General features: G+C 43.7%; 1 protein-coding gene across 9 annotated transcripts in view; it reads right to left on the reverse strand.

Moving 5' to 3' along the window:
• Window positions 1-391: 391 nt before the first annotated feature.
• Window positions 392-14,490, reverse strand: part of AKAIN1 (A-kinase anchor inhibitor 1) — an 81,349-nt gene continuing 67,250 nt past the window's right edge. For 3 of the 9 annotated variants that reach the window (XR_004486578.2, XR_004486580.2, XR_004486581.2), the window contains exon 3: window positions 4,596-4,721. Coding sequence is in view for 3 of the 9 variants with exons in the window: in XM_049698316.1 (XP_049554273.1) it covers window positions 4,525-4,721; window positions 9,877-9,979 (300 nt within the window). In the remaining 6 variants the exon portion in view is untranslated. The other 6 variants (XM_049698316.1, XM_049698317.1, XR_007471831.1 and 3 more) reach the window with 5 other exon arrangements.

The following is a 14,490-nucleotide window of genomic DNA, read 5'->3' on the forward strand; positions in this document are numbered from 1 at the left end:
TCAACCCCTGCGCCACCAGGAAAGCCCCTCACCTAGATTCTTTATTTCGATTTATCTTTTTAGTTGGCTGAAGTTCCCGGCCAAACAGTTTTTCCAAGAAGGGCCCTTGAGTACGATTTTTTTTTTTTTTAATGCTTGCCTTTGTTCTTGAGTGACATCTTGGCTGGGAATAATACCCTTCCTTCACACTTTCCTTCCTTCAGAGCTACTCTGTAGCCTTTCTCCCTTATGTTAGGTTGTCACACGCTGCTATGAAGTAGTCTGATGCCAGCCTAAAGTTTTACCTTTGTAAAGGACTAGGTCTCAGCCCAGCATTTTCAAGAATTTTTCTTTTATTCTTGGAAATATTGCTGTTGAGCATTTGTATCCATTTTCCTAGAATATGAGGGGATTTCTTATTTTTTGTTTTTAAGTTAATTTTTATTGGAGTATAGTTGCTTTACAATATTGTGTTAGTTTCTGCTGTACAACAAAGTGAATTCCCTCTTTTTTTGGATTTCCTTCCCATTTAGGTCACCACAGAGCACTGAGTTCCCTGAGCTATACAGTAGGTTCTCATTAGTTATCTATGTTACACATAGTATCAATAGTTTATATATGTCAATCCCAATCTCCCAATTCATTCCACCACCACCCCCAATGAGGGGATTTTTTAACATGTATTTTCTTTCTTTTCTTTTGTCTTTTTTCATTTCTGTAAGACCAGGTCGTCACTTCTTTCTAAAAGGAGTCCTTTTTCCTGTTTCACCTATTTCTTCCCAATGGTCATTTCCCCTACACTGTAGCCAGAAGATAAAGAGTAATGTCACCTTCTCATTCACGTTTCTCCACATCTGGGTCAGGATTCTGCAGCTGCTGAGGCCTAAGGGGAAGAGAAGCAACTTCACATGCTCTGTTGTGATTTTCTATTTTGTTACTTCTGGAGTCTCCCGTTTCTTTTTTTTTTTATTTTTATTTTTTTTGCGGTACACGGGCCTCTCACTGCTGTGGCCTCTCCCGTTGCGGAGCACAGGCTCCGGATGCGCAGGCTCAGCGGCCATGGCTCACGGGCCCAGCCGCTCCGCGGCATGTGGGATCTTCCCGGACCGGGGCACGAACCCGCGTCCCCTGCATCGGCAGGCAGACCCCCCAACCACTGCACCACCAGGGAAGCCCCCGTTTCTTTCCTTTGCTGCCACTTTTCAATGGTGATGGCATTGAGCTTTTTCTCCTGATGATGATTTTTGCTGGCCCTTTACTATGTGTTACATTTCTGATTCTATAAGGCAGTCTGTTCCATCTTAACATAGATATCCCTAGAATTTATATTCTTAAGCTCCCTAGCTAATGCATATGCCCACAAAGATCAGTGATGCTGATGTGTGTATTCTTACACCCAATAGTACTCACTTTTCATACTTACCCTCTCTGAGATTCAGTGTGACTTTCTCTGCAAAAGGAGAATAAAATCTTCCCAGCTACACCTTAATTATGAAGTTGTGACAATGAGATATGTGAGTTAGTGTGTAGTCATATATTTCAGAAAACTTTCTCACACTCAAGAGAGCTGATATTATTATTGTATTTTCTACTTTCTCTTTACATAAACTGACAAATTACTCAAACTGGATTATTTAGTTTCTTTACCAGTTTGGGTACTAGAGTTGCTGAACTAGTTACCAGATTTTTCAGAGATTTTATTCGCTACTGTATTTTACTTAGAAGAGTTGCTACTGTGGATAAATGTAAAATTCCCTCCTTTCTGTAGTTTTTTTATAGAGACCTTAAACCTTGAATATAGCCTGAATGGCATAAGTTCAGTGGTTATCTTTAAATGTTGATTCATTTATTTGTAACCTGAAACCACAACATAAAGGAAGACTAAGCAGCTAAAAGAGAAACAAGGATGAAGCGTGAGTTCTTCTTACAACACTCTTCACGCTGGGTAGGTGACTACAGAAAAATAAAGCAGCAGAAAAGAATTTGTCTCCAGTTCCACCCCAGGGACAGGCAAAGCCCAACACAAACAGCTGAACACGCAGAGCTGGGAAGCCCACGTGCATTTACTATCTATTAAGCCAGGAAGGTAAAGGGCATGAAATACATGTTCCCACTCATTCCTAAAACCAAAAGCTCTGCGCTGGTTCATGTAATAACCAAGGGGAAGCCCACCTTGATCTTACGCCGAATGAAGTTCTGTCGGCCCCTTCAAAACCCCATAACTTTATACCAAGACAGATACAAGGAGGAGCTTAACAGATGCATTTATTTTTATGGCTGAGTTTTCTTAGGATTCTGCCGATGCGGCACCTACCTGTCGAGTACAGGGATTGACTTTCTTTCCTCCTTCCAAGAACTTATCAATATCTGTTTCTTGCTGGAGACTTTCCATCTCACAAAGATCATGAAAGACACTCAGCTTTGCCCCATCTACTTACCTTTACTTCCTGAGATCAAAAGGCCACTTCTTAGCACGCACCCTTTTCTGCTCAAGCCTCAGGAACCCCCATCCCACAGCTGTCCTCAGACAGTGACAGTGAAGGCCTGTTAAGAAGTGCTTTCAGGGTCACGAGATCTAGAGGTTTGGAACAGCCTTGGGATGCCTCGTAGCCCCATGTGAAAGGACCAAAGAGTAGGGCGAAGAAAACTTGGCTATAAATGACAACATATTTCAAAGCTGGATATATTTTATTTATAAATAACATTTAGATACAGAGGTTAATCAGATATTCTCCAAGATCCCCAATGTACTAGCACAGACACACCAGAGAGGAAAGAGAAAGTGTTTATGTGTTTCTGACATACGGCAGCAAAAGCCAAGGCTGGTTATATCCAGACATCTCAGTAAACAGAGTGCCAGATCACTTGCAAATTACAAGCATTGGGTTTATTTTGTTATTTGTGGGTACTCCTGAATAATTTCCCTTAATATCTTCATTCCTATTATCTAGGCTGTACAATTATATCACATCCATTATATGACTTCAGGTCAACTTAAACTCATTCTTCAATTGTCATGAGTACTACTTAAAGAAAATTATGAACAAACCATATTTAAATGTTAACCCCTCTGCTCCCTCCCACAGACATTCCCCCTGTGAATTTATTCCATCTGTACATGGTGTGAGACAGTCTAACAGAACTGATAAGAGATTGTTTTCATTTATTTCTCAATAGTATCCATTCTGGAAAGTGTAACATATTGGAATTCTAGAAGTATGTCTTAATATCAGTCACACTTCATATGTTGATACTTTGCTTTTTAAAAAACTATCAAACGTAAACACTGATACTCTGAAGCCCAAAAATTTCTAACAAAGGTCAAATTCTTCATCTGTTCCCAGTAGCATCAATTCAGTAACTGTTGGGAAACCCAGGAAATGGGACTCTAAGGACACAGAAAGCTGTGCGGTACCCACATGAGAGTGGAGCGGAAGTCATTCTGTTGCAACAGAGATGGCTTTATTCATTCACACACATATGGTCCCATGACTGCTTTCACAGCATGGTCGCTTTGTTGATCCCACTGTATTTTCACGTTTCAGTTGAGGAAATGATTTTCCCATTTTATGTGTCATTCATTCCTGATATGTATGATTTTCATAATCTCAAAAAAAAAATCTAATTTGTGGATGGGAAAAGAAAAGTTCCTATTAGCAAGGTACTAGTGCAAGTGCATAGTCTGATGGCAACACAGCATTTATAAGTCCCCAGAGCTTCTTCCAAGGACCCTGCACCCCATAAGCTGACCCTAGGATATCTCCAAGATGGAATCTACAACTCCAGTTTCTCTTCAAGGGGCTGCCGACATCGGCGACTCGTGCATTTAGATTCACCTGTCTTATTTTCATCTTGAAATGGAAAAAGAAATCCATAATATTTCCCAAGGATTTCTGCACAGAGAGGAAACATTAACTATCAAACAACTGACAGAACTGAGACTGAGTTCTGGAAAAGCTGGGGTCCTCCTTTTTAAAAAAACAGTATGTATAAATACATGCTTTGGTAAGATCCTGAGGGACTTAGAATTTGCCTTTGCTTAATATGATCTTGGACCTGAACCCACTTTAGTAAAGCCTTCAATTCCATATCTGAGGAGGACTGTAACACCATTCCTTTACCTTTCCAGCACATCTTGTTTAAATATTATAAAGATCACAGTACAGCTCTCGGTGTTTCAGCAGAAAGAACTGCTGGTTAAGGTCACAGACAGAATGCATACAAGGCCAAAGTAAATAAACATAGGGAATCATTTTAAAAAAAAAAAAGAACTTTAGAAATGAATTGTGCTGCAAAACTACGTTTGCAATGACAGTGTCATGTTTGGCCCGACTACGTTTCAGAGGCACTGCATCAATATAAACAGAAGCATCTAATGCACTTTTGCAGAACAGTGCTTCTCGGCCAAGGCCTAGTGTGAATTCATCCTACTGCTAGGTGTCGCTGACACTTCGGTCCGCTTTACTGGCAACATTTTTGGCAACGCATCCTATGCTAAAAAAAAGGCTGGAAACCAAGCGTGTGACAAGAGCCCCATCCACCGTGTTACTTCTTTTCATGCTTCTTGGTTAATTCCCCCGCGCCCGGCCGGAAGCTGCCCCGAGGGGTGTCGCCAGCCCCGGCTTCCCTCTGCCGACTCTCCCGGGAGACCTGCTGCACAGCCCGCAGGATGGCATTCTGCACGATCTGTTTGCTGGCGATCTGCAGCTTCGCCTCTTCAGGCTCACTTCCAGGTTTCTCACCTAGCCGAGAATACAAAGGGAGGTGAAAAGAACAAGATTAATTAATTAATCTTAATTAATTAATTAATTTTGGGAACTGTGACAGGCAAAGGCAGGTAGGAAAGGAGAGACTCTAACAAAGGTAGTATCTCTAGAGGGACCCACATTAGTTGCGGGGGTGCCCTACACAGCACACACCACTCGTCTCCACGTCTCCCTTTCCAACACAACCTCCATGTGTCTGCCCCAGCGATGCACCCAATTTCTATTCTCATCATCCCAGCATCCTCTGCTGCTAGCGGTGGACATGAGACATAGTCCTGGCCAGTGAGGACCCTGGGAAAGTTTCTGGAAGGGGGACGGACTCATGCCCCCTTTGGCACCTTCCCTTTCTTCCTATGCAGGATGCAGACATTACACCTTTAGGTGCTGTAGCCGTCTTACGATAAGCATGAGAAGAAAGCCAACATTCTCGGCATGGTTGGGGAGAAAAAAAAAAGAACCCATTTGGAAAGCATCATTCAGCATCTGTACCAATCCTGGACCACGTACTTCTGGACTTCTTTGTATCCAAGATAAATACACTTCTTTTTGTTTCATCTGCCATTAGTCAGGTTTTATGGTACTTGTAGGCAAACATATGCTTAATGGATACAACTTCCCTTGGGGCTGGAGAAGAACAGATTATTATTGAATTCATATTAAGCTCCATGCTGCTCCTGGAATAGCACCCCAAGGAATGAAACCATTCATTCCTCAGAATCCATCCCCCATGATTTAGAAGAACAGGGGTTGGCACACTTTTTCTAATGAGGACCAGACAGGAAATATTTTAGATTTGTGGGCTCTACAATCTCTGTAACAAATACTCAGCTCTGCTGTGGTAACCTGAAATGAGCTATTAAAAATAAGAAATAAGAATAAATTTAAAAGGCAGGCTGCAGGCCAGATTTGGCCCATGGACCATAGTTCGCCACCCCGATCTAGAATGGTGGGAATTTTCTAATTAGAAGGCAGGCAGTCCACCTAACACTGACCCTTCTCCTTCTTCCTTAAAAACAAGACAAAACCCTGATTTTACTTGGGCAGCTCTGTAACTAGGTAGAGCTAGGTTCTGACCAGTGAGGTGGAGGTTCATTTAGTGAAAATTCTGGAAGAGGTCTTTAAGAGGGAAAAGGAAGGTAAAGGCCCTTTGCCCCCTCCCCATCCTACTGCCTGCAACTCTGAAACAATGGTTGTCTCTACCAGGGCTCTTGGTAACCAGGAGGGAACCTTTAGAATGGAAACCATTTTCAGGGATTTGGGAGGAAAAAGTTAGAAGGAGCTTGCATCCAGTGACCACGAAGCCACCACACCAGTCCTCAGCTGCCCACCTCCAGACCTTTCTCATGTTAGAAAAAAATAATACATCTTATCTGAAGCACTATTATTCTGAACTTTCTTAAATCATGCAGCAAACTTCACACGAACTCATACGTGGCAGAATGATCATGAATCTAACATCTGGCTGAAGTGCCAGTATGAAAAGTTAAAATCCCACCTGCTTATATTTAGAACAATAAGTAGAATGGGCATCATTCCTTACTCCAAATCATCTCTTCCAATGTTACCTCTATTCAAATATTCTGCCATGAAAATGTATTTTAAATGGGGGCTGGCTTTCACCAGGACTGACTGATTAACAACAGAATTTATACACCCGTGAGAAAAACATCACACAAGAGAACACTGCATCATTCTGGAAGACCAGACATATGTTTTCTCTTTAGAGGTGTAACCGTCATTTACTCAGCATGTGTCACTAGCACTATCCCCTGAGGGATTTACAGTCTAATGAATGAGGCAAAATGAATGTATTCAAAACTAAAGGATGGTCCTCGCTCCCACCCCCACCTCCCAAAAACAGCAGAATAAAGTGAGCAATCTACACCAAACCAAGCAGAGAAGCAGTAGAGCCCAGAGTCGCGATGTGTAACATACTGAAACTTTAAATTGGCAGAGAAGAATACTTCGAATATTCTCTTAGAAAAAAGAGTGAACAGTAATATCAAGAGATGTGAGGGCACAGCAATTAAGGATACGTGTTTTGAAGCACTTCAGAGCCGGGTCCAAGTTCCTTCTACCACTTACAGCCGTGTGATCTTGGGCAAGTCACCTCGCCTTCCTAAGTCTGTTTGCACATCTGTAAAATGGGCAAGTAGTATCTATTTAGGGGTGGTTGCTAGAAGATCAAGTGACATAACACCTATTCATCACTCAGTGAGGTTCCTGAGCACTTAGTGTCCACCACTGTGTACTGGTTGGGGTACAGACTGGGCAGTTGTAACGGAGAAACTCAAACATAGAAGAGCTGACACGGGAAGACATGTTGCCTGCTCTCGCCTGTAACAGCCCAGAGGTTCTCCTGCGAGTAGGTGGTCCTGCTCCAACAGGCTCTCTCAAGAGCCCACTCCCTTCCCTCTCAGTACTCTGCCCCCAACTGCACGGGTGGAGCTTATTAACCAAGGTCCCATCTGGGGCTGGAAGGACGCCAAAGAGAAAAGGGAGGGCAGGTCAGTTCCTTTTGAGGAATTGCCACAGACCCTGTGACTATTACTCTGCTCACATTTTATGGCGGGAAACTGAATCATATGGGCACACCTACCACACAGGCGACTATGAAATACAGTCTTCAACCGGGTAGCCATATGTCCAGCTACAACTCAGGGAGGTTCTATCGCTAAAACAAAGAAGCAATTACTTCCACACAAGGGCAAGGCTAAATTGAAAAGAGGGAGGATATACACTTGCACTCCCTGATCCTCAGGGAGCTCTGGCTACGACCAACAAAGAGCATAAGTGTGTGGACAAACAAAAACAGTTCAAACGGTCCATGTTTGCTCCTGGAAAGAGTATCTTAGCCAAACCAGATCTGTGTTAACGCTAAAAAGTCCCTAGTGTGAAGCTACTTTTCAATCTTTGGATGGAGGAAGGAAGAATCTAAGGATAAGAGTAAGCTGATTTCTTAGAGAGAAAGAGAAAGAGAAGAAAATCTACTCTAAATTTAGCTGTGACTTAATAGCTGAGCTAAATCGTCTTCCCCTCGTCCATCCATTATGAAGATAGGGACTTCCCTGGCAGTCCAGTGGTTAGGACTTTGCCTTCCAGTGCAGGGAGTGTGGGTTCCATCCCTGGTGGGGGAGCTAAGATCCCACATGTCTCACGGCCAAAAAGCCAAAACATTAAAAAAAAGACAGAAGCAATATTGTAACAAATTCAATAAAGACTTTAAAAATGGTCCACATCCATTATGAAGATAAATTGACTAAAAACTCAAAGGCAGGGCTTCCCTGGTGGCGCAGTGGTTGAGAGTCCGCCTGCCAATGCAGGGGACACGGGTTCATGCCCCGGTCCGGGAAGATCCCACATGCCGCGGAGCGGCTGGGCCCGTGAGCCATGGCCGCTGAGCCTGCGCGTCCGGAGCCTGTGCTCCGCAACGGGAGAGGACCCAACAGTGAGAGGCCCGCGTACCGCAAAAAAAAAAAAAAAGAAAGTCAAAGGCAGTCTGCATGATGCTGTCTGGAGCATCCCTTTGGTGACTTGCAAGGCTGGTATAACCTTAACTGCCCTCATTACCACTTTGCTCTGGGTCGGGAATATCTATCTACAGTGAGGATGTGGGACAAAAAAGAGCTGCAACAAGCTGGAACAGAGAAAGACAAGGATGAAGAGGAGGGTAAAGCCACTCAGAGCATTTAGAGAATAAAAGCAAAACAAAAAGTTACATATGGCACCACAGAAGGCTCTAAGCAGCCAAAGCAGCCCTGCAAAAGGAGAATAAAGCGGGAGGCAACACACTTCTCAATTTCAAGCTATTTATAAACACTGCACTAATCAAAACCATACGGTACTGGCATAAAAACAGACATATAGACCAATGGAACAGAACAGACGGCCCAGAAATAAACCCATGTATATACGGTCAACTAATATTTGACAAGGGAGCCAAGAATACCCAATAGAGAAGACAGTCTCTTCAATAAATGGTGCTGGAAAAATTGGACATTCACATATGAAAGAATGAAACTAGACCCCTATCTCACACCACTCACAAAAATTAACTCAAAATGGGGCTTCCCTGGTGGCGCAGTGGTTGAGAGTTCCCCTGCCGATGCAGGGGACACGGGTTCGTGCCCCGGTCCGGGAAGATCCCACATGCCGCGGAGCGGATGGGCCCGTGAGCCATGGCCGCTGAGCCTGCGCATCCGGAGCCTGTGCTCCACAATGGGAGAGGCCACAACAGTGAGAGGCCCGCGTACCGCAAAAAAAAAAAAAAAAAAAAAAAAAATTAACTCAAAATGGATTAAAGACTTAGATGTAAGACCTGAAACCATATAATTCCTAAAAGGAAACATAGGGAAAAAAGTTCCTTGACAAGAGTCTTGGCAATGAGTTTTTGACTATGACACCTAAAGCACAAGCAACAAAATTAAAAATAAACAAGTGAGACTACATCAAACTAAAGAGCTTCTGCACAGCAAAAGGAATGAAAAATGAAAATTTCAAAAAGGAAAAGGAAACCTATAGAATGGGTGCAAACATTTGCAGATCATATATCTGAAAAGGGTTAATATCCAAAATATATAAAGAACTTATACAAGTCAGTAACAGAAAAACAAGTAATCCAATTGAAATATGGGCAAAGGAGCTGAACAGACATTATTTCCAAAGAAGATATTCAAGTGGTCAACAGCTACATGAAAAGATGCTCAACATCACTAGTCATTAGGGAAATGCAAATCAAAACCACAATGAGGTATCTCCTCAGGTCTGTGAGAATCCTATCATCAAAAAAACAAGAGATAGGGCTTCCCTGGTGGCACAGTGGTTGAGAGTCCGCCTGCCGATGCAGGGGACACGGGTTCGTGCTCCGGTCCGGGAAGATCCCACATGCCGCGGAGCAGCTGGGCCCGTGAGCCATGGCCGCTGAGCCTGCGCGTCCGGAGCCTGTGCTCCGCGACGGGAGAGGCCACAGCAGTGAGAGGCCCGCGTACCGAAAAAAGAAAAACAAGAGATAAATGCTGGCGAGGATGTGGAGAAAAGGGGGCCCTGGTGCACTGTTGGTGGGATTATATATTAGTGCAGCCACTATGGAAAACAGTATGGAGGTTCCTCCAAAAATAAAAAATGGGACTACCATATGATCCAGCAATTCTGCTTCTGGGCACATATCCAAAGGAAATGAAATCAGTATCTTGAAGAGATGTCTGCACCCCCATGTTCATTGCAGCATCATTCATAACAGCCAAGACATAGAAACAACCTAAGGGTGTATCAACAGATAATGGATAAAGAGGTTGTGAGATACACACACAAACACACACACACACACACACACACACACACACAATGGAATACTATTCAGCCATTAAAAAGGAAGGAAATCCTGCCGTTGTGACAACATGGCTAGACCTTGAGGACATTATGCTAAGTGAGATAAGTCAGGCAGAGAAAGAAAAATACCATATCATCTCACTTATATGTGGACTCTAAAAGAAATCAAAAAACAAAAAACTCAAACTCATAGAAGAAGAGATCAGACTTGTGATTACCAGAGGTGGGAGATGGGGGGTGAAGGAATTGGATGAAGGTGGCCAAAAGGTACAAACTTCCAGTTATAAGATAAATGAGTACTGAGGATTTAATTTAATGTACAATGACTATAGTTGTCTTTTGAAACTTTCAAATATAAATTTGAAAGTTGCTAAGAGAATATATCATAAAATTCTCATCACAAGAAAAAAATTTTTCTTTTTCTTTTTTTGTCGTATCTATGCGAGATGATTGATGTTAACTAAACTTATTGTAGGAACCATTTCACGATATGCATAAGTCATTATGCTGTCCACCTTAAATTTTTATGATGATGTCGATTATATCTCAATAAAACTGAAAGAAAAAAGTTACATAAACCTCAGATACATGTTGTGTGTTAGATTCCTTGGTATGCAAGGAAAGATACTCTCTTCTGCTTCCTTAAGTTTTTTTGGGGGTGGGGGTGTTACTGTGGGGATACACGTGTCATAGCCAGACGTCATGGAAATGGTCGGCTGAGTTTTACATTTCAGTTCAGAAACTGTAATAACCCAATATAGCTCCAGTGATTGGATCATCTAGATTATTCTCTGCTGTTAGAGAGTTTCAACGCTCCATCGGCTGCTTCCAACTAACAACTCTCCCTTTCTTCCAGCCTGACTCCCTGACTTCATGGCCTTTACTTATTCGTGACCTGTAGTGCTTCGTGACTTTGCACACTGCCTTCTCTCTGAGAACCTTTCAACTAAGATTCTACTTGCAACTGCCTGATTCTGGCCATTTCTTCAGTTGAAATTCCTGTGCAAGGACACGAACGACTCAACCACCGTCATCCCTGAGATACAGGACTTTCATGCCAGGCCATCGATTGAACGCCTGGGGCTCATTCTGACCCAATCAGGTTGGATCAAGAGGTGGAACACCGGAAGGAACCACCCAGGCCCCCTGGGGGGCAGAGCACGGGGTGCCGGTGAGGGTGGAGGAAGCAGGCACACATCCAGTGTAACAACTCGCTGGTGCTCCTCTGGCATTCACATAGAAGGACAGGGTCTCTGAGAACATCCCCGTGGACACCCTGAATATAAGTAAGTGTGAAGAAGTGCATTACGCGGGGCAGAAGGCAGAGCCAGCCACAGAAACCCTCAGAGTCTTGCCATTTAATTACATGCATTAAATTTACTTGAAATTAATGAATCACCCACATGTTGTAGGTGGCCAATTGCCTAGTGTTAAATGATGTAAACGTCCTCTAGCCTAATTAGTGTTTACCAAATCCTTTTGGTATTTCACAAAAGATGATGCATCAATTTAATTAGCTTTAAACTCAAAATGCCCAATATAAATACGCTGAAATCAAGAATGTGATGTAACCTAATTCGTCTTCAGCTCTTTCCACCCTGAATCATAACCCACTCCCCCCTCACCACCCCACACACACACACTCAGACATCCCTGTGGTCGTGCTTCCCTGAGCCCCCCGGCTCACCCCGCCCTCAGATCCTGCTGTTCCACCTGCCCCAGCCCCGGAAGGCAACTGAGGACCTCCATTGCAATGTGGTTAATAACTGGTCTTAATTCCTTATTTATATCGATTAAAACCATGCCTCTAAGGACCATAGGAAGGTCCTCCTGATAAAAATATACACTGTTTGGGCTTCCCTGGTGGCGCAGTGGTTGAGAGTCCGCCTGCCGATGCAGGGGACACGGGTTCGTGCCCCGGTCCGGTAGGATCCCACATGCCGCGGAGCGGCTGGGCCTGTGAGCCATGGCCGCTGAGCCTGCGCGTCCGGAACCTGTGCTCCGCAACGGGAGAGGCCACAACAGTGAGAGGCCCGCGTAACACACACACACACACACATATACACACAATGTATTTATATATATATATACACACACACACTGTTTTTTCCCCTAAGAACCTAAGTGTCATTTACCTCTATGACATTAACCCTATTATATTGCAGTTTGGTGGATTTCAGAAAAGGTCAGTGTTCCCATTTTTGAGGCAGAATCCAATTAGTGGTTCTCCCTTGGTCGTACAGAGGAGGGGGGCAGAGGCTGTATCAGAAGCGGCATCTCTAGCTGTTGCCTCTCCCCATTAAATATGCAAGTTACAGACGTCCCTATCAGGACAGGATGGGGCTCGACCACCACAGCTTGCCCCCTCCCTCCAATGCAGTGCTGCTGATGGTGACCAGGGAGCATACTTTTTATCTTCCCCTCTGACTGCTTGAGACTATAAAGACAGGATTATCATTCATCAATGACTAGCACACGAAGCACAGAGAACAAGAACTAATTCTGGTCCCTTTATTAATGGAATGATAGTCTATTTTCCAGCTCTGTAACTACAGGAATTTTCCATGATGGACCAGATGTTAGCTCTCACTCATCTAGGCCAAATGCCAACGAAGCCCTCCTGGCTGCCCTGCTTTGCCACTGAGCGAGCAAGGTGAAGTGACATGAATTCCCAGGGGTTTCCAAAAGGCAGACTTGAGATATGGAAAGCAAGACAGGTATGGCAGGTGGGGGACACTTCTAAGTCATATTTGATTACCACTACCACCCCTATCAAACCAAGTACAGGGCCTGAAGAATCACCCTGACTCTGCCTGCAATGGCCAGGCCTCTCAATTCAGAATGTGGCAAGCTACTCTTAGAAACTACACAGAATTCGTTATTAAAATGTCCTACAGAACAAGGTAAGATGAATCAGAAAGATATTTATAGAGCATTTGCATGCAGGGTGCTGTGAATAGTAACATAGGCCACAAGGCCAAAGTGTTTCATTCACGCATGCATTCATTCATAGAAGAATTACCGAGCAGTTGCTCGTGACAAATACTAGGCTAGATATCAGAGATGAAAAAGGATGAGTCCTGGATCCCGCCTTATTGGAGTTTAGAATCTAGTGGAAGAGTCAGGCGTTGATCAAATCATCCATTAGGTTTATAATTTTGAGCTGCGATGCACGCCATGAAGGGGGAGCATATTACAAGGGGAGCTGATGTAGTCTGGGGGCCAGGGAAGGATGCCCAGATGGAGGACTTGAAGGGTTCACAAGGCATCAGCCCATACAAGGAAGGCTGTGGGAACAAGAAGCGAAGAACTGCGCAGAGGCAGAAAGATCAAACCCAAATGGAAAGTCCCCGGAGTGTGTGGGGCAGAGCCCTGTGGGGACCTGAAGGCTGGGTACCACGGGGGGAGGGGGAAACGGGAGATGCTGTGGAAAGTGGTCCAGCCCAGACGGTGAAGGTCCTGGGAGGCTGGGAGGTGGCGGGTCTTTTCCTGAGAGTAACACTGCATCATCACCAAATCTGTGCCATGCAGGGCGGCTGGGCAAGTGTGAGGGGAGTTACGTAATCCAGGTGGGAACGTGCGGCTTTGGAGCAGGCCTTGAAAGACAGTTGGAATTTGGAAAGAAAAAAAAAGGGAACTTCTTTCCCTGACCCTGGCGGGCAGGACAGACGTGTGACTCACGGACTTACCGTGTCCTAGAAAGCTTTGCCCTTGTAGAGCTATCTCATTATTTTAGAACATAATTAAACTTATACTATATGACTGGCCTCCCATGTGTTATTTTTAGGAAAGCCATAAAGAATCATGCCCATAAAACTTGAAGAGGAAAAGACAGTTTTAATCTAGAAATCAAATTTGAGTATTTTGGCCAAAAAAGAGCAAAGGTAATTTTGAAAAAAGAATAACAAACAGGGAGGACCTGTTTCAACAGCTCTCAATACTAGTCATAAAGCTACAGTAATTAAGAAAGTGGGATATTGATATAGCAGTAGAAAAACTGACCAGTAGAATAGAATAAGGAGTCTAGAAACAACCCTACACATTTGGGGTCACCTGATTTACAAAAACACCAACACAGTAGTGAAGTAGGGAAAGCACGGCATTTTCAAGCAATGGGGTCGGGCCTAGTAGTTATTCATATGGAAAAATAAAGAATTTTGACTACCTCACATTATGCCTAAAAATCAGTTCCAGGTGGATTTCATATCTGTATTTGAAAAGCAAAACAAGCTGGAGCACAGAGGATTTTTAGGGCAGTGGAAATATTCTGTGTGACACTATAATGGTGGACACACGTCATCATACATTTGCCCAAACCCATGGAATGTATTAATATAAAACCAAGAGTGAAGCCTAATGTAAACTACAGACTCTGGGTGATGGCGTGTCCATGTAGGGTCACTGACTGTAACAAATG

This window comes from Orcinus orca, chromosome 15, assembly GCF_937001465.1.
Source record: "Orcinus orca chromosome 15, mOrcOrc1.1, whole genome shotgun sequence".
Lineage (NCBI taxonomy): Eukaryota > Metazoa > Chordata > Mammalia > Artiodactyla > Delphinidae > Orcinus > Orcinus orca.